The sequence below is a fragment of the Bos taurus genome, chromosome 19 (assembly GCF_002263795.3).
Source record: "Bos taurus isolate L1 Dominette 01449 registration number 42190680 breed Hereford chromosome 19, ARS-UCD2.0, whole genome shotgun sequence".
Lineage (NCBI taxonomy): Eukaryota > Metazoa > Chordata > Mammalia > Artiodactyla > Bovidae > Bos > Bos taurus.
In genome coordinates, this window is record NC_037346.1 from 43,102,914 (window position 1) to 43,122,296 (window position 19,383).

Here is a 19,383-nt window from a genome sequence, read left to right on the forward strand (position 1 = left end):
TAAACTGTGGGAAATTCTTCAAGAGATGGGAATACCAGAACACCTGACCTGCCTTTTGAGAAACCTATATGCAGGTCAGGAAGCAACAGTTAGAACTGGACATGGAACAATAGACTGGTCCCAAATAGGAAAAGGAGTACATCAAGGCTGTATATTGTCACCCTGCTTATTTAACTTATATGCAGAGTACATCATGAGAAACGCTGGGCTGGAAGAAACACAAGCTGGAATCAAGATTGCCGGGAGAAATATCAATAACCTCAGATATGCAGATGACACCACCCTTATGGCAGAAAGTGAAGAGGAACTCAAAAGCCTCTTGATGAAAGTGAAAGTGGGGAGTGAAAAAGTTGGCTTAAAGCTCAACATTCAGAAAACGAAGATCATAGCATCCGGTCCCACCACTTCATGGGAAATAGATGGGGAAACAGTGGAAACAGTGTCAGACTTTATTTTTTTGGGCTCCAAAATCACTGCAGATGGTGACTGCAGCCATGAAATTAAGAGACGTTTAGTCCTTGGAAGAAAAGTTATGACCAACCTAGATAGCATATTGAAAAGCAGAGACATTACTTTGCCAACAAAGGTCCGTCTAGTCAAGGCTATGGTTTTTCCAGTGGTCATGTATGGATGTGAGAGTTGAACTGTGAAGACAGCTGAGCACCAAAGAATTGATGCTTTTGAACTGTGGTGTTGGAGAAGACTCTTGAGAGTCCCTTGGACTGCGAGGAGATCCAACCAGTCCATCCTGAAGGAGATCAGCCCTGGGATTTCTTTGGAGGGAATGATGCTGAAGCTGAAACTCCAGTACTTTGGCCATCTCATGCGAAGAGTTGACTCATTGGAAAAGACTCTGATGCTGGGAGGGACTGGGGGCAGGAGGAGAAGGGGATGACAGAAGATGAGATGGCTGGATGGCATCACTGACTCGATGGATGTGAGTCTAAGTGAACTCCTCGAGTTGGTGATGGACAGGGAGGCCTGGCGTGCTGCAATTCATGGGGTCGCAAAGAGTCGGACACGACTGAGCGACTGAACTGCACTGAACTGATCAGGAACATAATTCCTCAGTCTACTTCATTTATATTGCTAATGTATTAGTACCAAAGTGTAATACCTGACTCTCCGAGATGGGAAGAATCCTTCCTTAAGCATTCTTGTATTCAAAACACCCAGCAGACAGTAAGCATTTAGTAAGTATTTAATGCAGACATGAATTAATGAATTTAATCAGTCTTTGATAAAGAACAGACACTAATGATACTGAATTAGCATTTATCCCCTAAATGTCTCCCCAGTTCTGTATAAACAGACTTTGGGAAAAGATCCCACTTCAACCATTTTGCTTGTTGGCAGTACTCTAGATTTAAGTTAGCCCTGAAATCTGTCTTTGGCTCTATTTTGGGTAAATGCTTGATAAAAACACTTTACAAAATGAATCTTGAACAAATAGATACATCTCTAGGAGTAAGATCAGAAATATAGAAAATAAGGAGATAGTTTAGTTTATTGAATGTCATATATTCTACAATATGGCTGAAGCAGATGGAATCAGAAACCAGACACAACTCTAAAACATAAAGTATAAAAAGGTGAAAGCCATGTTGACAGAGCCTCAAACCCACACCCAGAAAAGATCATAGGAACTGCAAACAGAGAAAAGTCTTCCTAGGGAATTCCTTGGTGGTCCAGTGTTTAAGACTATACTTGCATTGTAGCGGGCACAGGTTTGACCCCCGGTTGAGGAACTGAGATCCTGCAAGCCACACAGCATGGCCAAAAAAGATAAAAAAGAAAAGGCCTCCTAAATCCTTTCATGAATTTAGTCACCATGGCAATTCTGCAGAAGTGGAGAATATTGGCGACAGTTCAGGCAGAGAACAGGCAGTGGTCTGACTCCAGAAGGCTTCAGTCCTAGAAGGATTTGCTCCATGTAGAAAACAGGCCAAGATGAGACAAGCCCTCTACCTACAGTCCTCAGAGTGATGCCAAGACTTAGAAGTTTAAAACTGGATACTACCCAGTGCTGGCCAAGGTATAGGAAAATGGGAGCTACCAAGTAGCTCCAAGGGCTGGAAAAGCACAACTTGGTTCAGTCTTCCTAAAGAACAATCAATAACATGTGTCAAACACCAAAATTCCATACTAAGGAAGTCATTGGGGATATGGGCAAATTATTTAATTATCAAGATAAGGCCACAGTGCTGTACATGATAGCAAACTGTGTATCTTGCCCTGAAACCCTCATATTCAACCCTCAATTCAAATTTTCACTGAAGAAAATTTAGTGACATAGTAAAAACAATATAAGGCCTTGGTAAATTCAAAAAAATTGAAATAATTTCAAGCATCTTTTCTCTGATCACAATGTGGTAAGACTAGATGTCAACTACAGGAAAAAAAAAAACACTAAAAATACAAACATGGAGGCTAAACAACATGCTTCTGAATAACCAACAAATCACAGAAAAAATAAGAAAGGACATAAAAATATGCATAAAAACAAATGAAAATGAAAACACGACAACCCAAAACCTATGGGATTCAGTAAAAGCAGTGCTAAGGGAAAGGTTCATAGCAATACAAGCTTACCTCAAGAAACAACAGAAAAAAATCAAATAAATAACCTAACTTTACACCTACAGCAACTAGACAAAGAAGAAATTAAGAACCCCAGGGTTAGTAGAAGGAAAGAAATCATAAAAATCAGAGCAAAAATAAATGAAAAAGAAACAAAGGAGTCTATAGCAAAAATTAACAAAACCAAAAGCTGGTTCTTTGAGAAGATAAATAAAATAGGCAAACCATTAGCCAGACTTGTCAAGAAAAAAAGGGAGAAAAATCAAATCAATAAAATTAGAAATGAAAAGGGAGAACTCACAACAGACAACACAGAAATACAAAGGATCATAAGAGAAAACTATCAGCAACTATATGCCAATAAAATGGAAAACTTGGAAGAAATGGACAAGTTCTTAGAAAAGTATAACCTTCCAAAACTGAACCAGGAAGAAATAGAAAATCTTAACAGACCCATCACAAGCACACAAATTCAAACTATAATCAAAAATCTTCCAACAAACAAAAGTCCAGGACCAGATGACGTCACAGGTGAATTCTACCAAAAATTTAGAGAAGAGTTAACACCTATCCTACTCAAATTCTTCCAGAAAATTGCAGAGGAAGGTAAACTCCCAAACTCATTCTATGAGGCCACCATCACACTAATACCAAAACCATATAAAGATGCCACAAAAAAAAGAACACTACAGGCCAATATCACTGATGAAAATAGATGCAAAAATCCTCAACAAAATTCTAGCAAATAGATTCCAACAACATATTAAAAAGATCATACATCATGACCAAGTGGGCTTTATCCCAGGGATGCAAGAATTCTTCAATATTCAAAATCAATCAATGTGATACACCACATTAACAAACTGAAAGATAAAAACCATACAATTATCTCAGTAGATGCAGAAAAAGCCTTTGACAAAATTCAATACCCATTTATGATAAAAACTCTCCAGAAAGCAGGCACAGAAGGAACATACCTCAACATAATAAAAGCCATATATGACAAACCCACAGCAAACATTAGCCTCAATGGCGAAAAATGGAAAGCATTTCCCCTAAAGTCAGGAACAAGACAAGGGTGCCCACTCTAACCACTACTATTCAACATAGTTTTGGAAGTCTTAGCCACAGCAATCAGAGAAGAAAAAGAAATAAGAGGAATCCAGATTAGAAAAGAAGAAGCAAAACTCTCACTGTTTGGAGATGACATGCTTCTCTACATAGAAAACCCTAAGGACACCACCAGAAAATTACTAGAGCTAATCAATGAATATAGTAAAGTTGCAGAATATAAAATACACAGAAATCCCTTGCATTCCTATACACTAAAAATGAAAAAACAGAAAGATAAAGAAACAATCCCATTCTCCACTGCAACAAAAAGAATAAAATACTTAGGAATAAATCTACCTAAAGAAACAAAATATCTATATATAGAAAACTATAAAACACTGATGAAAGAAATCAAAGATGACACAAACAAATGGAGAAATAGACCATGTTCATGGATTGGAAGAATCAATATAGTGAAAATGAGTATACTACTCAAAGCAATCTATAGATTCAATGCAATCCCTATCAAGCTACCAACAGTATTTTTCACAGAACTAGAACAAAGATTTCAAAATTTGTATGGAATAGCCGAAGCAATCTTGAGAAGGAATGGAACTGGAAGAATCAACCTGCCTGACTTCAGACTACAAAGCTACAGTCATCAAGACAGTATGGTACTGGCACAAAAACAGAAATATAGATCAGTGGAACAAAATAGAAAGCGCAGAGATAAATCCACGCACCTATGGACACCTTATCTTTGACAAAGGAGGCAAAAATATACAATGGAGAAAAAGCAATCTCTTTAACAAGTGGTACTGGGAAAACTGGTCAACCACCTGTAAAAGAATGAAACTAGAACACTTTTTAACACCATACACAAAAATAAATTCAAAATGGATTAAAGATTTAAATGTAAGACCAGAAACTATAAAACTCCTAGAGGAAAACATAGGCAAAACACTGACATAAACCATAGCAAGATCCTCTATGACCCAAATCCCAGAGTAGTGAAAATAAAAACAAAAATAAACAAATGGGACCTAATTAAACTTAAAAGCTTTTGCACAATGAAGGAAATTATAAGCAAGGTGAAAAGACAGTCTTCAGAATGAGAGAAAGTAATAGCAAATGAAGCAACTGACAAAGAATTAATCTCAAAAATATACAAACAGCTCATGCAGCTCAATACCAGAAAAATTGTCAACCCAATCAAAAAATGGGCCAAAGAACTAAACAGACATTTTCCCCAAGAAGACATATAATTGGCTAAAAAACACATGAAAAGATGCTCAACATCACTCATTATCAGAGAAATGCAAATAATCAAAACCACAATGTGGTACCATCTCACACCGGTCAGAATGGCTGCTATCTTAAAGTCTACAAACAATAAATGCTGCAGAGGGTGTGGAGAAAAGGGAACCCTCTTACACTGTTGGTGGGAATGCAAACTAGTACAGCCACTCTGGAGAACAGTGTGGAGATTCCTTAAAAAACTGGAAATAGAACTGCCATATGACTCAGCAATCCCACTGCTGGGCATACACACTGAGGAAACCAGAATTGAAAGAGACACATGTACCCCAATGTTCACTGCAGCACTTACAATACTTGTTTACAATAGCTAGGACATGGAAGCAACCTAGATGTCTATTGGCAGACGAACAGATAAACAAGTTGTGGTACATATACACAATGGAATATTACTTAGCTATTAAAAAGAACACATTTGAATCAGTTCTAATGAGGTGGATGAAACTGGAGCCTATTATATAGAGTGAAATAAGTCAGAAAGAAAAGCACCAATACATTTTATTAACGCATATATAGAATTTAGAAAGATGGTAACGACGACCCTATATGCGAGACAGCAAAAGAGACACAGATATAAAGAACAGACTTTTGGACTCTGCGGGAGAAGCTGAGGGTGCGATGTTTTGAGAGAATAGCATTGAAACATATATATTACCATTTGTGAAATAGATGACCTGTCCAAGTTTGATGCACGAAACAGGGCACTCAAAGTCGGTACAATGGGACAACCCAGAGGGATGGGTTGGGGAGGGAGGTGGGAAGGGGGTTCGGGATAGGGGATGCATGTACACCCGTGGCTGATTCATGTCAATATATGGCAAAACCCATCACAATATTGTAAAGTAATTAGCCTCCAATTAAAATAAATTAATAAAATATAAGTATGTAGAGTATTAACTGAACGATTTTTTTTAATTTTTAAATTTAAATATATTATATAACTGAATGATTTTTAACGATAAGGTATGTACACAACACATACCCTTGTGTACAATAGGAAGAGTAGAAGAATATATGCCAATAAGTTAATAGTAGTGATTTTTAACTCACAGAATTTAATTTTAAAAATAACTAATACAAGGACATGATATAAAATTCAAGACAAAAAAGGATATTCAGAGAAAAATAAGGCTTTCTCCTTCTGTTAATCATCTATTTCCCCACCTGAAGGCAACTTCTATTATCTATCTTTTGTGTATGCTCCCAGAGATAAATGTTAAAATTTACCGAACCATTCTCTTTGGGTGAGTTTTAAAACTGTGATAAAATATACCATCCTTAAGTATATAGTTTAGTGGCATCAAGTATTTTCATATTGTTGTCCAACCATCATCAGTATCTATCTCCATATCTTTTTCACCATCCTAAATTGAAACCCTGGGCCCATTAAAGGATAACTTCCACTCCTCCCACCCCCAAGTCCCTGGTAATTACTAGTCTACTTTCTGTCTCTATGGATTTAACTATTCTAGGTCCCTCATAAAAGTAGTCATACAGTTTGTCCTTTGGTACCCGGCTTATTTTACTTAATGATGTTTTCAAGGTTCATCTGTGAATGATTTTTATTTGTATTTTCTAGGTTTTCTATGATGCACATATATAACTTTATATGGCTTTTCTCAGTTTTATCTAATCTGGCATTTTAGGAAGTTCAGAAAAAAAAAAAAAAGTCATTCACTTGCTAGTAGCTGAAGGTGTATTTAAGATTTGGTAAGAAAAAGAAGTCAGGGCAGGATGATTCCAGGTAGTCCAGATATCTGCACCTTAAGTCCCAATATGCATTGGGACTTCCCTGGCAGGCCAGTGGTTAAGAATCTGCCTTCCAGTGCAGGGGATGTACATTTGATCCCTGGTTGGGAACTAAGATCCCACATGTTGCAGGGCAACTAAGCATACATGCTGCAACAAAAACCCAGTGCAGCCAAAATAAAAAAAAATAAAATAGAAAAAAAAAAAAAGTGTATATCATAGTTCAGAAATAAGTAACACAGTCAGGTACAGAACTCTTTTCAGTATCACACCAGCAACCACTGTGATTGTACTCTAAAAAAATAAGCTGAGATGAGCCTGAATTTTTGAATATAAGAACTTGAAAAGTCTGGTGCCACTTCTACAATATAAAAATTAGGAGACAAAGCCAGGTTCTGGGAGGACTATGATGTTAATTTTCAGTAGAGAAGGTTTTTTTCTAGGAGACTATTCTGCCAGCAGCACTGAAATAGTTATGTTACTAAATGTTGTAGATATGACAAAGCTGTTATGTCCCTCACATGTAACCAAAATATTGTATGTTGACCACTAGGTACAGGAAGTAAAATTGTGTATGTTTTTTTTAAAAAAGATGACTTATCAGCACTAAAGAACAAATAACTAGCTGATTAACAAAGAAACAACAGAAAGAAATATTCATCAAACAGTGAAAGGTTAGATAGTCTCTACTAAGAAGAGAACTTTGTAGGTAACAATTTGGTACTGAGAAGAAACACACCCCTCTGTCTGATACAGTAGTGCTTTCACAATACGTTTTTGCTATAGGGCAAATGGGTTTTGAAGGTTTCACTTTCTCATTAAGTTCAGTATTTAATGTTCTGCAATGAATAAACTGGTAAGTGTGTGTGTGTGTGTGTGTGTGTGTGTGAGAGAGAGAGAGAGAGAGAGAGAGAGAGAGAGAGAGACAGACAGAAGGTACCATGTGTCCCATCTGGGTATTTACAATTCAATTTGAGGAGACTAGATCCCATACACATCTGTTATACCATTAATTCTAAGGGATGATGTAAGCAAACGTAAAAAGGCAGGAGGCACAGCAGTGAATGCAAAGAACACTGCATACACATTCCCTTGTGCTTTTTACCTGAGTGGTTAAGATATCGCTCTGAGAGGACAGCCCCACACCGTCTTCAGAGAGGCTTGTTTCACTCACATGGTCGGATACTGCTTCACCTTAAATTATAATAAAAATAGATTCAGATGTAAAAAAAGATGGCAAGACAAACTTCACTTTCATGTCACACAAAATGATTATACTCTTTGGGGACACCCAGATGATTTCCTCTAAGAAATCATAATGAAAACCAGATGTAAGTTTGCCAGTAATTAGGGCATTAAATCTCATTCGAATAGAAAAGATGTTCTAGCTGGGTAATGGACTTTTTAAAGGAAAAGCACCCTGGGAGGAACATGTTTAAAGTTTAAGAAACAGTTACTTTCACTGTGCTTGGAAACTCCTAAAATGTGTTCCCCCAAAGGCATAGACATTTAGCTCATCTCTACAAAACAGATGGGGGCAAACACAAAAACTTGGTTCCAATACCTAAGTCTGAATCCACACTCTGCTCTTCTTGGCAACTATCTTCTTCCAAGCCAGTTTCCCTTTCTTCATCATCTGAAACCAATTCCTTGTCACTCAGAACTTCCTCGCTTTCAGACTGATACACTTGTTTGGAAGGACGCTCAAACATCAAGAAAGGATCCTGGGTGTTTGTATTAGTGGTCAAGTCTTCCATTGCACTGCACTGTGAGGAAAATAAGCTACCAGAACATCTCGCTTCCTCATTAAGGTGATGTTCCTGGGACACCTTGGCTGATGTTACCTGGCCACTGCAGTCATTTAAGCCACTCTTCAATGATTCTAGGTTCTCCTCTGTTTCCTTAGACAGACCCTCAGTGGCAACAGTGTTACATCCGGTAGATGGAGACAGTGTACTGGTTACTTTACCAAACAATAATTGTTGGAAGCAGGGAAGCTCTTCATCCTCACTAGACACAGTCTCTTCTGACTCTAGTTTGCCAGCCCCTCTTTGGTGACCCTGAGCCAAATGTGTATGGGTGAAAGGGCCAGGGCTCCCTCTGAATTCTCCTTTTTGGACACTTTCACTAAAAACAGCAGATCTTTCCTTAATGTCACTTTCAGCAAAGTGGCTATTTTCTTTTATTTCATCATCATTTAACAAGTTGTCAGGTGTCTCAGAACAAACCTGAGAAGCATGACGGCTTCCCGTAGGTTGTTCGAGGTTATCTGAAATTAGACATGGGGAGAAATCTGCCTTAACAGCCTGAGGCATGTCCTCATTTTCTCCTTGCCTTTTTATTTCAGGATGGTGACAGTTACTTACAGGAAGACTTTGCTTATAGACTTCAGGTTGCGTAAGACCTAATCCGAGTAAAGCTCTTAATTTAGGTTCTCTGTTTCTACCTGGTTCTGCTTGAATGTTTTCACCACTGGAACCTACTTCATTAACACTAGAGCCTACTTCATTAGTACTGGAACCTACTTCATTTACACTGTTTGAGCTGACTTCTTTAAAAGTGCTTTCTTGAATGTTATTTTGGCTGATTGTGCTCACTGCACTTTGAATGATGCTCTCACTCCCCAATGTTTTTTCAGGTGACGTTACAGGTTCCTCAAACTTCTCTGATGGGCTTTTCTTACATATGGTTTTAACAGATGACTTGATGGGAGAAAGTGATGGTATAAGATTTGGTTTTTCTGAAACCCCTTGTTTATTTGCAAAAACAAGTTCAGTTTTGTGGCCTCTCAACTGTGATGACTGACAAACCCTAGTTACTTCTTTTGCGCTACATTTGGCATCGTCACCTGGCGTCCTATCTTGCTGATCAGCCACAGGAAAGTGCACTGTTGTACAAATGGCCTGCACGTGCTGGCTTTTAGACTCACTCTTTCCCTGACTGTCTTCTTTTTGTCTGCATTTGAGGGGGTCTCTTGGACTTTGATCCCTTAAGGACCCCGAGTGGGCAAAGACTGTGGCACATTCCTTTTGTGGATTTCCTGGATTGGAAAACAGAGCAAATGTCTGACGCTTTGAAGCCTTGAATGTATTCTGCAAATACTGTGTATCAAGTTCACTGTCTTCCATTTCTCTGCTTGTCTCCTGAATGACGTAGTTAATGTCATGTCCCAGTAGATCCTGAAAGCCCTCTGTGTTGTTTTTGGTATCTTTAAAGTCCCTATGGATAAGTTCCTTGAGGTTTTTGGTTGCTGTACACAGACTCACACATGGATTTGGTGCAGTCTTTGCCTTTTCTGGGGTTTTAGCTTCTAGTAATGAGATACTATCCTGAGTGCTATAATCAGTATCAGGAACCAAGGAAATATTGGTACTCTCTACAGATCTTTCAATTTGCAAAGCTTTTCCTTCTCTTAATATCAGATCTTTGGGGTCTTTGGTACTATTCGACACTTGAATTGTTCCTAGGTTCTCCTCTCTTTGAAGGCTAGGATGAACAAACTCTTCAGGTTTACTAGAACAGTTAGTAAAATAACCAGGTGTGTTTGTTAACTTTAGTTCTGGAAAAGCATCACTAGCAAGTCTTTTATTTATTTGTTCATATGTTTTGTTATTCTTGGCTCCAGCAGTAAGTTCTTTATCTCCAATGAGTTGAAGCTTTTGGCTCTGCCTGACTGGCATTTGGCTAGAATGTTTTTTCTTCATCTCTTCATTGCTAGAACTGCTATCAATTGGTAGCTCAGTATGATTAGGTAGACTTGGGTTTCTACTGACTACTAGTTCAAGTTCAGGAATTTTCCTGGTAGAGGACTTTCTCTTCAGCCTATTCTTAGGTGCTTTTGAACGGTGGATATTCAATTCTAGTTCCATATTGCTTATACTGATGCTTATAGGTTCAGCCTCAGTTCTGAAAACAGATTCTTTTTCCAATGATTCTGCTGGGTTAGCGTTTTGCTCTTTCTGAACATAATCACGTTTTGTTTTATTCTCATGACCATCACTAGTAATATTCATCCCATGACATTTCTGCTCTGTTTGGTCAGTTCCCTCCGTCATCTTTTCAGGAGTCTTTGGAACAATTGTCAAATCGACTTTCTTGATAAAATCCTCAGGCTGAAGGCCTGATGTACCTCTCCTTTTACATTTTAGTTTATTTGTGAGGGGCTGCTCTTGTGTTATCTGAGGTTCTACAGTAAATGCGCCTAGAATTAGATCTTCAGCTATGTGGCTGAAGTTAGGGAGACTTGACTTCCTCCGATAGGTTTTCCCAAATATTTTATCTTCAATATTACTCTCTACGGGTTTGGAGTGGACTCTTTCGTGTATTAAAGTACCATGAGGATCACTGGCCATTAAGTTGATTTTCTCTGAAGAACCTGAATATCCATCAACTTTATTTGGAATTTCCACTGCACCAGCTACTTCATTATTTGATTCAGACCCCCCATCGCACGAGTCATCAGAAGTTAATATTTCATCACTTCTGGAAAACCAGTCATTAACTTTCTGTATGCTATTATTCAGGGTTACCCAAGGAACATCTTGGGAATCTCCAGGACTGTCAGGGCATGCAGGTTTCTGCTTACGCAGTTCTTTTCTTCTGTACAGGGGATCAGTATTCAGAACTATCTTTTTCTCAGTGCTGGGAATCTGCCTATCCTTACATGTGCCCTTACTTTCAGCCCATCTGCTCTGCTGGCTCTTTACTAAGACAGGCTGTTTGCTTTTATTACAGAATTCAGCCTTTTCTACATTCAGTCTGTTTTCAGTGAGCAATAAACTGCTGTTCTCATGCTGTAATGAGCTGGCATGAGTATCTGTGCCACATGGCTCCACGTGAAAGTCTGAAACAGAAATACCCTGATACTTTTCTGGATGCGTCTCAGTTGCATGCTTCTGGGTGGTGATCAGATCTTTAATACTGAGTTGATGATGTTCAGTATTTGTTATGTCCTTCTCAGAAAACTCACAAGCAGCTGGAAAGAACAACAACAACAACAACAACAAGGTGCTTAAAAACAGAATTATTATGAAAACAATATGTACTGAATACAACTTAGTAACTTGGTTGGAGGGTAATGAAGAACTGGCTATTCTTAGAGAAATTAACCTCAGACTACCAAGTATACTGAAGATGTAGCTCATACTTTTTTGCTTAATTCCTATTTGTCTAGATTCTCATTATTTCTGCTCAAGATAATTAAAATTTTAATTTCAGAATTCTCCCTACTCATAAATCACACCTTCTAGTTCCCTAACCTTTAACAGTGAATTAAAAGCAGTTTGAGACTCACAGACACAGAGAACAGACAAGTGGTTGCTAAGGAGGAAGGGAGTTGGAAGAGGAATGGAGGGGGAATTTGGAGTTAGTAGATACAAACTAGTATATATAGAATAGATAAATAACAAGCTGTTACTGTATAGCACAGGGAACTATATTCAATATCCTGTGATAAAACCATAACATAGAAAAGAACATGGAAAAAAAAAGAATGTGTATTTTATATATATGTAACTGAATCACTTTGCTGTGCAGCAGAAATCAATACAATGTTGTAAATCAACTATACTTCAATTTAAAAAAGCAGTTTGGGCATCAGATATATAACATTCTATCTTCAGACTAATACTCCCTGTATCTGAGTACTAGTAAGCAAAATATGAAATACAAACACAGCAATTAAAAGTAAAAAGGCAACAACCAATCACATAGGGTACTATTATAACCAAACTGGTCTAATGCCATTGAAATAGATCAGGCTGTACTATGACATCTGAGAAAGCACCATATCCTAACTCTGCCAAAAGATATTGTAAATTATAAAAATGTTCCGAATGGTTCTTCAAAATACTCTAATTACCGTACTGTATCTACTTATTCTCTCTTTAGTGTCTGTTAAGTTAGAAGACTTGCCATTACCCTTTTCTGCAGGATTCAAATTGGTCTTGGCCTTGGCTCCTTGAGGGGTGATTTCTAACAATTCATGGTCTCCCACACTATAAGGAAAAGACACAAGCCTTAGTGAAAAAGTTGTTTATATGTGCACAGGGTTGTCAAATAATAAAATATTTTAGCTTTGCTAGGTAGGGCTGTGATAAACTGATCGATTTGATTCACTTTCTGAAATCAGCACTCTCCTTTGGTAACTTCTAGACAAAATGAAATGGTCATAGACAGAACACAAAAATCAGAGCAGGAGTATAGAACATTGCTTTATGGACACACAAATATGAGCCAAAATTTAAATGACAGTTGAATAATAGCTAAAAGATAGTAAAGAAAAAACCAACAAAACCTGAAGTATGTATTAATGAAAACACAAGCACAGTTACCTAAACAAAGGGAGCACTGGGATGGAACAGACATTCCAGTAGAATGCAAAGAACATATCACTTTGGAACACTGCCTTCTGGGCTTTTTCTCAAGCTAAAAACCATTTTCTCCCAATCGGGAGACCAGGAAAATGTCACTTGCAAACAAAATCTCATTGACAGTGACATTATCATAGTTCAGACAAGCTATCACAGATCTTAGGGTCATGCAATAATTCCTAAGGAAAGCAATTTAACAAGTAATCCATTTTGGGGCTGCTTGCAAATTATGCTTTAATTGATGTAGACAAAGTCTGAGTTACAGACAGAATTAAGGAACAGTAGAAGGAAAAACTGAAAACTGAGTAATGTTTTCAGCAGCCACAATCACCACTGAGTCAACACTGTTGTACACAAGGAACTAAGCCAGAGCACAGCCATCTGCTGGAAGCAAGTCTGTGCAGAGTTCTACTGTTACTTTAACTCTTACAAATGCTTTACTAAGAAACCAAACAAACAAAAAGGATATTTTCTCAGCTATAAAATAAGAAGGTTAAAGTAGATTATCTTTAAGGTCTATTCCAATGCCATGATTCTGACCTAAAGAAATATCAATCCTTAATATTAACTAAATACAAAAATGCCAGTTTCATAGAAAAAAGCACTCTGACTCACCTGAAATAACTGGCCTTATTAACTGTGTCTTCAGAAGAATCAGATCCTAAAAAAATTCCCCAAAGACCCCCAAATAAGAAATCAATAAAAGGATTTTTATTGAAAGGGTTAAACTCAAAAAACTGTACTTGTTGCAAAACATATTTTCAAGGAATATTTACTGAGCACCCAGTACATGGCAGGGCTTCCCAGGTGGCGCTAGTGGTAAAGAACACACCCACCAATGAAGGAGATGATGTGGGTTTGATCCCTGGGTCAAGAAGATCTCCTGGAAGAGGGCATGGCAACCCATTCCAGTATTCTTGCCTGGAGAATCCCATGGACAGAGGAGCCTGGCGGGTTACAGCCCATGGGGTTGCAACAGTCAGACACGACTAAAGTGACTTAGCACACATACACTACATGGCAGGAACAATGATACGTATGTCAGGCAACAGAGAACTGTGGTTACAAGTACAGGTTCTGAAGCCAGAATTCCCATGTGTGAATTGTGGCTCTGTCACTAACTACCTAGCTTTACGACCCCGGCAGAATTTCTTAACCTCTCTGTGCCTTAAATTCCCTCATCTATAAAACAGTGTAATAGTTGGAACCACCTCAGGTTTGTCATGCATCTTATGAGAGTAACACAAGTAAAACCCCAGTGGCTGGACTACAGTAACTGTTCCTACATATTGTCTATTATAATTATTTTTATGAGGCAACATCTGTAGTCTAGGAACTTATGATCTTAAAAGAGGAAAAGACATATACAAAATTTCTGAAGAATCTGCTTAGTGCTATGGCAAACATATGGTGGTGCCTGGGAGCCCAAAGGAGGGCCATTCTTACCAATTATAAATATATTCTATAGGATAAAGCATAGAGAGACCTGTTTGAACTGAGCTCAGCTGTTCTTAAGTCTTTCTGCTGCTGCTGCTGCTGCTGCTAAGTCGCTTCAGTTGTGTCTGACTCTGTGCGACCCCATAGACGGCAGCCCACCAGGTTCCCCAGTCCCTAGGATTCTCCAGGCAAGAACACTGGAGTGGGTTGCCATTTCCTTCTCCAATGCATGAAAAAGAAAAGCGAAAGTGAAGTCACTCAGTTGTATCTGACTTTTAGCAACCCCATGGACTGCAGCCTACCAGGCTCCTCCGTCCATGGGATTTGCCAGGCAAGTGTACTGGACTGGGGTGCCATTCCCTTCTCTGCTAGTCTAGTATAATTAATTTTCAGTTCAATTCAGTCACTCAGTCGTGTCCAACTCTGCCACCCCATGGACTGCAGCACGCCAGGCTTCCCTGTTCATCACCAACTCCTGGAACTTACTCAAACTCATGTCCTTTGAGTTGAGGATGCCATCCAATCATCTCATCCTCTGTCATCCCCTTCTCCTCTTTCTTCAATCTTTCCCAGCATCAGGGTCTTTTCCAATAAGTCAGTTCTTCGCATCAGGTGGCAAAAGTATTGGAGCTTCAGCTTCAGCATCAGTCCATCCAATGAATATTCAGGACTGATTTCCTTTAGGACTGACTGGTTGGATCTCCTTGCAGTCCAAGGGACTCTCACGAGTCTTCTCCAACACCACAGTTCAAAATCATCAATTCTTCTGCACTCAGCTTTCTTTATGGTCCAACTCACATCCATACATGACTACTGGAAAAACCATAGCTTTGACTAGACGGACCTTTGTGGACAAAGTAATGTCTCTGCATTTTAATATGCCATCTAGGTTGTTAATAGCTTTTCTTCCAAGGAGCAAGTGTCTTTTAATTTCATGGCTGCAGTCACCATCTGCAGTGATTTTGGAGCCCAAGAAAATAAAGTCTCTCACTGTTTCCATTGTCTCCCCATCTATTTGCCATGAAATAATGGGACCGGATTCCATGATCTCAGCTTTCTGAACGTTGAGTTTGAAGCCACCTTTTTCACTCTCCTCTTTGACTTTCATCAAGAGGCTCTTTAGTTCTTCTTCACTTTCTGCCGTAAGGATGCATATTGATATTTCTCCCGGCAATCTTGATTCCAGCTTGTGTTTCATCCAGCTCCGCATGATGTACTCTGCATATAAGTTAAATAAGCAGGGTGACAATATACAGCCTTGATGTACTCCTTTCCCGATTTGGAACCAGTCTGTAGTTGCATGTTCAGTTCTAACTGTTGCTTCTTGACCTGCATACAGATTTCTCAGGAGGCAGGTAAGGTGGTTTGGTATTCCCATTTCTTTCAGAATTTTCCACACTTTGTTGTGATCCACACAGTCAAAGATGTTGATGTAGTCGATAAAGTCTAGATAAATCTTTCTAGTCTAGTATAATTAATCTTCAGTTCAGTTCAGTCGCTCAGTTGTGTCTGACTCTTTGAGACCCCATGAATTGCAGCACGCGAAGCCTCCCTGTCTATCACCAACTCCCAGAGTTCACTCAAACTCACGTCCATCGAGTCGGTGATGCCATCCAGCCATCTCATCCTCTGTCATCCCTTCTCCTCCTGCCCCCAATCCCTCCCAGCATCAGGGTCTTTTCAAATGAGTCAACTCTCCGAATGAGGTGGCCAAAGTACTGCACTTTCAGCTTTAGCATCATTCCTTCCAAAGAAATCCCAGGGCTGATCTCCTTCAGAATGGACTGGTTGGATCTCCTTGCAGTCCAAGGGACTCTCAAGAGTCTTCTCCAACACCACAGTTCAAAACCATCAATTCTTCAGCGCTCAGCTTTCTTCATAGTCTAACTCTCATACCCATACATGACTACTGGAAAAACCATAGCCTTGACTAGATGGACCTTGGTAGACAAAGTAATGTCTCTGCTTTTGAATATGCTATCTAGGTTGGTCATAACTTTCCTTCCAAGGACTAAACGTCTCTTAATTTCATGGCTGCAGTCACCATCTGCAGTGATTTTGGAGCCCCAAAAATAATGTCAGCCACTGTTTCCCCATCTATTTGCCATGAAGTGATGGGACCAGATGCCATGATCTCAGTTTTCTGAATGTTGTACTTTAAGCCAACGTTTGCACTCTCCTCTTTGACTTTCATCAAGAGGCTCTTTAGTTCTTCTTCACTTTCTGCCACAAGGGTGGTGTCATCTGCATATCTGAGGTTATTGATATTTCTCCCGGCAATCTTGATTCCAGCTTGTGCTTCCACCAGCCCAGCATTTCTCATGATGTACTCTGCATATAAGTTAAATAAACAGGGTGACAATATACAGCCTTGACGTACTGCTTTTCCTATTTGGGACCAGTCTGTTGTTCCATGTCCAGTTCTAACTGTTGCTTCCTGACCTGCATATAGGTTTCTCAAGAGGCAGGTCAGGTGGTCTGGTATCCCCATCTCTTTCAGAATTTTCCAGTTTATTGTGATCCACATAGTCAAAGGCTTTGGCATAGTCAATAAAGCAGAAACAGATGTTTCTCTGGAACTCTCTTGCTTTTTCAATGATCCAGCGGATGTTGGCAATTTGATCTCTGGTTCCTCTGCCTTTTCTAAAACCAACTTGAACATCTGGAAGTTCACGGTTCACATATTGCTGGAGCCTGGCTTGGAGAATTTTGAGCATTACTTTACTAGCGTGTGAGATGAGTGCAATTGTGCGGTAGTTTGAGCATTCTTTGGGACTGGAATGAAAACTGACCTTTTCCAGTCCTGTGGCCACTGCTGAGTTTTCCAAATCTTAGACCCAAATGCTATAGCCCACCCATCATGTTCTTTCTTAGCCCTACTCTCCATCTTCCCAAACTGTGTTTGCACATACTTAAGTTTGAGTGAACTCCAGGAGTTGGTGATGGACAGGGAGGCCTGGCGTGCTGCAATTCATGGAGTCGCAAAGAGTCGGACATGACTGAGCGACTGAACTAAACTTAACTGAAAACCACATATCCTTCGTTTTGTTCTCTTTATAAAGTAAGGTGCTTTAAAGTGAGACCTGCATCTTTCTACATTATTTATCACACATCATAAGGCTAGAAAATTTATTTTATTCTTACTTTTCAGGGCTCCCTGCCATTGCATAAATTGTGACCAAGGTTTTTAGTAAAACTCTTAGACAAGGAATCCAGCAACTATTATTCTAAACTTACAAAATCTGAGACTCTTACCCAATTCAATGTAGACGGACTTATTCTGAGATTGTGTCTGCTGCTTTGTCCTCAGAGATCTGACAATTCCAAGGTTAGAGAGTTCGACAGTAAGACTGGTTTCCTGCTAAGCAGTAAATGATCAACAAATCGTTAGCCAGTTCTATGCATTGTTTTCCTTAAGAGAAACTCAAAGCTCTGGACAAAACAAACAGACAGGTGTCAATGAGCTAACCTCAAAAAAACACTTGGCAAACTATGCACTAAGATGTACGAGTCTTGTGTGGTTTGAATACTTTCTCCCTCTCTCAGTTGTTCTAAATTTTTCTATACTTAAGTGTGTATCATCTGTGTAATTTTTTTAAGGATAAGGAAAGCATATTTTTTATTTTCATTTTCTTTCTTTTTTAAATGGGGAAAGCATATTTTAAACTAATACTTTATATTATAGTGTAGAAAAGGAATGAAATTGATTTACTACACACTTCTAATCACATCTGATAACAGAGGCAATAACGAAGATAAAGTAAATTTTTAAAAAGGATAAATGAAAATAAAAAAAGAAAAGAAAAGAATAAAATCCAGCAGGCTTAATATTCAGTACAGGAAAGAATATTACTCTGATGAAGCTTTCCTTCTTTTGGGGCCCTTCAACATCTACTGAGAAATGAATGCTGGTCCTATGAGAACTATCATTTTTAAGATCCTCATTATTCATTCACATATGAGTAACAATAGAGCAAATCTCTGTATTTTCTTTGACAATCACACTTAAAGTTGAAGCAATTTTCAAGTATTAAAAACTGATCTCCCCCGCCCACCCCCGGCAACTTTTCAGAGGAAGTAAAATAGAAGATACTTCTTCGTGTCTGGAGAAGTGCCATAAGACGGTTATTTTAAAATTTAGCAAATAAATAATAATAAAACAAAAGCTAGCAAGCTAAAAACCATCAGTGTCCTTGTGGCCATCTTAGACAAGCATCAGAATGGATAAAGCACTAAAACCAGGGACCTTCTCTCAAGTCCTTTAACTCTTGTTCAGATACTTAATTGACCATCTTCCCTTGTTTACTTGACTTTATATAAATCCAAAAGCATCCAGCACGTTCACTAACTCTCATGCTCCATAAAGAGTTATTATCAGAACACACAAAAGTGGCCTTACCAAGGTAGGATTTTCAGGTTCACTCTGCCAAAGTCTTTTGGCCCGGTTCCGGTAGCCCATACTTTGGATTATAGAAACTTCCTCCTTCAGATGCTCAGGAGAGTTATCTTCCTTTCTCGAAAAGTTATAGCTGTTTGCAACTGTGAGTTACAAAGAGAAACACTATTTTTGCAGTTAGAAACCGCAATGAGCAACTGGAGAGTACCCCTTGCTTACTGCAACTAGAAAAAAGCCTGCACAGCAACAGAAACCCAGCATAGCCAAAAATAAATAAATTTAAACATACATATATTAAAAAAAAAAGATTACAGGTAGTTAAAATTAACCTAGACCAAAAGGTATGGTCTTATCACCTATTCATATAAAATAACTGCACAAACTTCCATTTTAATAGATGGCCCCTTGAGCGCTGGTGGCAAGAATACCAGAAGAATTATACAAAAAAGATCTTCGTGACCCAGCTAATCACGATGGTGT

The 19,383-nt window shown here is 38.7% G+C and overlaps 1 protein-coding gene across 11 annotated transcripts in view; it reads right to left on the minus strand.

Moving 5' to 3' along the window:
* BRCA1 (BRCA1 DNA repair associated) overlaps nt 1-19,383 on the minus strand; it is a 70,991-nt gene that overhangs the window by 33,864 nt on the left and 17,744 nt on the right. For 5 of the 11 annotated variants that reach the window (XM_059877763.1, XM_010816216.4, XM_059877766.1 and 2 more), the window contains 6 exon segments: nt 18,907-19,046; nt 17,763-17,868; nt 13,686-13,731; nt 12,619-12,695; nt 8,264-11,674; nt 7,805-7,893 (listed from right to left, as the gene is read on the minus strand). In XM_059877763.1, the coding sequence (XP_059733746.1) occupies nt 7,805-7,893; nt 8,264-11,674; nt 12,619-12,695; nt 13,686-13,731; nt 17,763-17,868; nt 18,907-19,046 (3,869 nt within the window). 11 annotated transcript variants of the gene reach the window in all.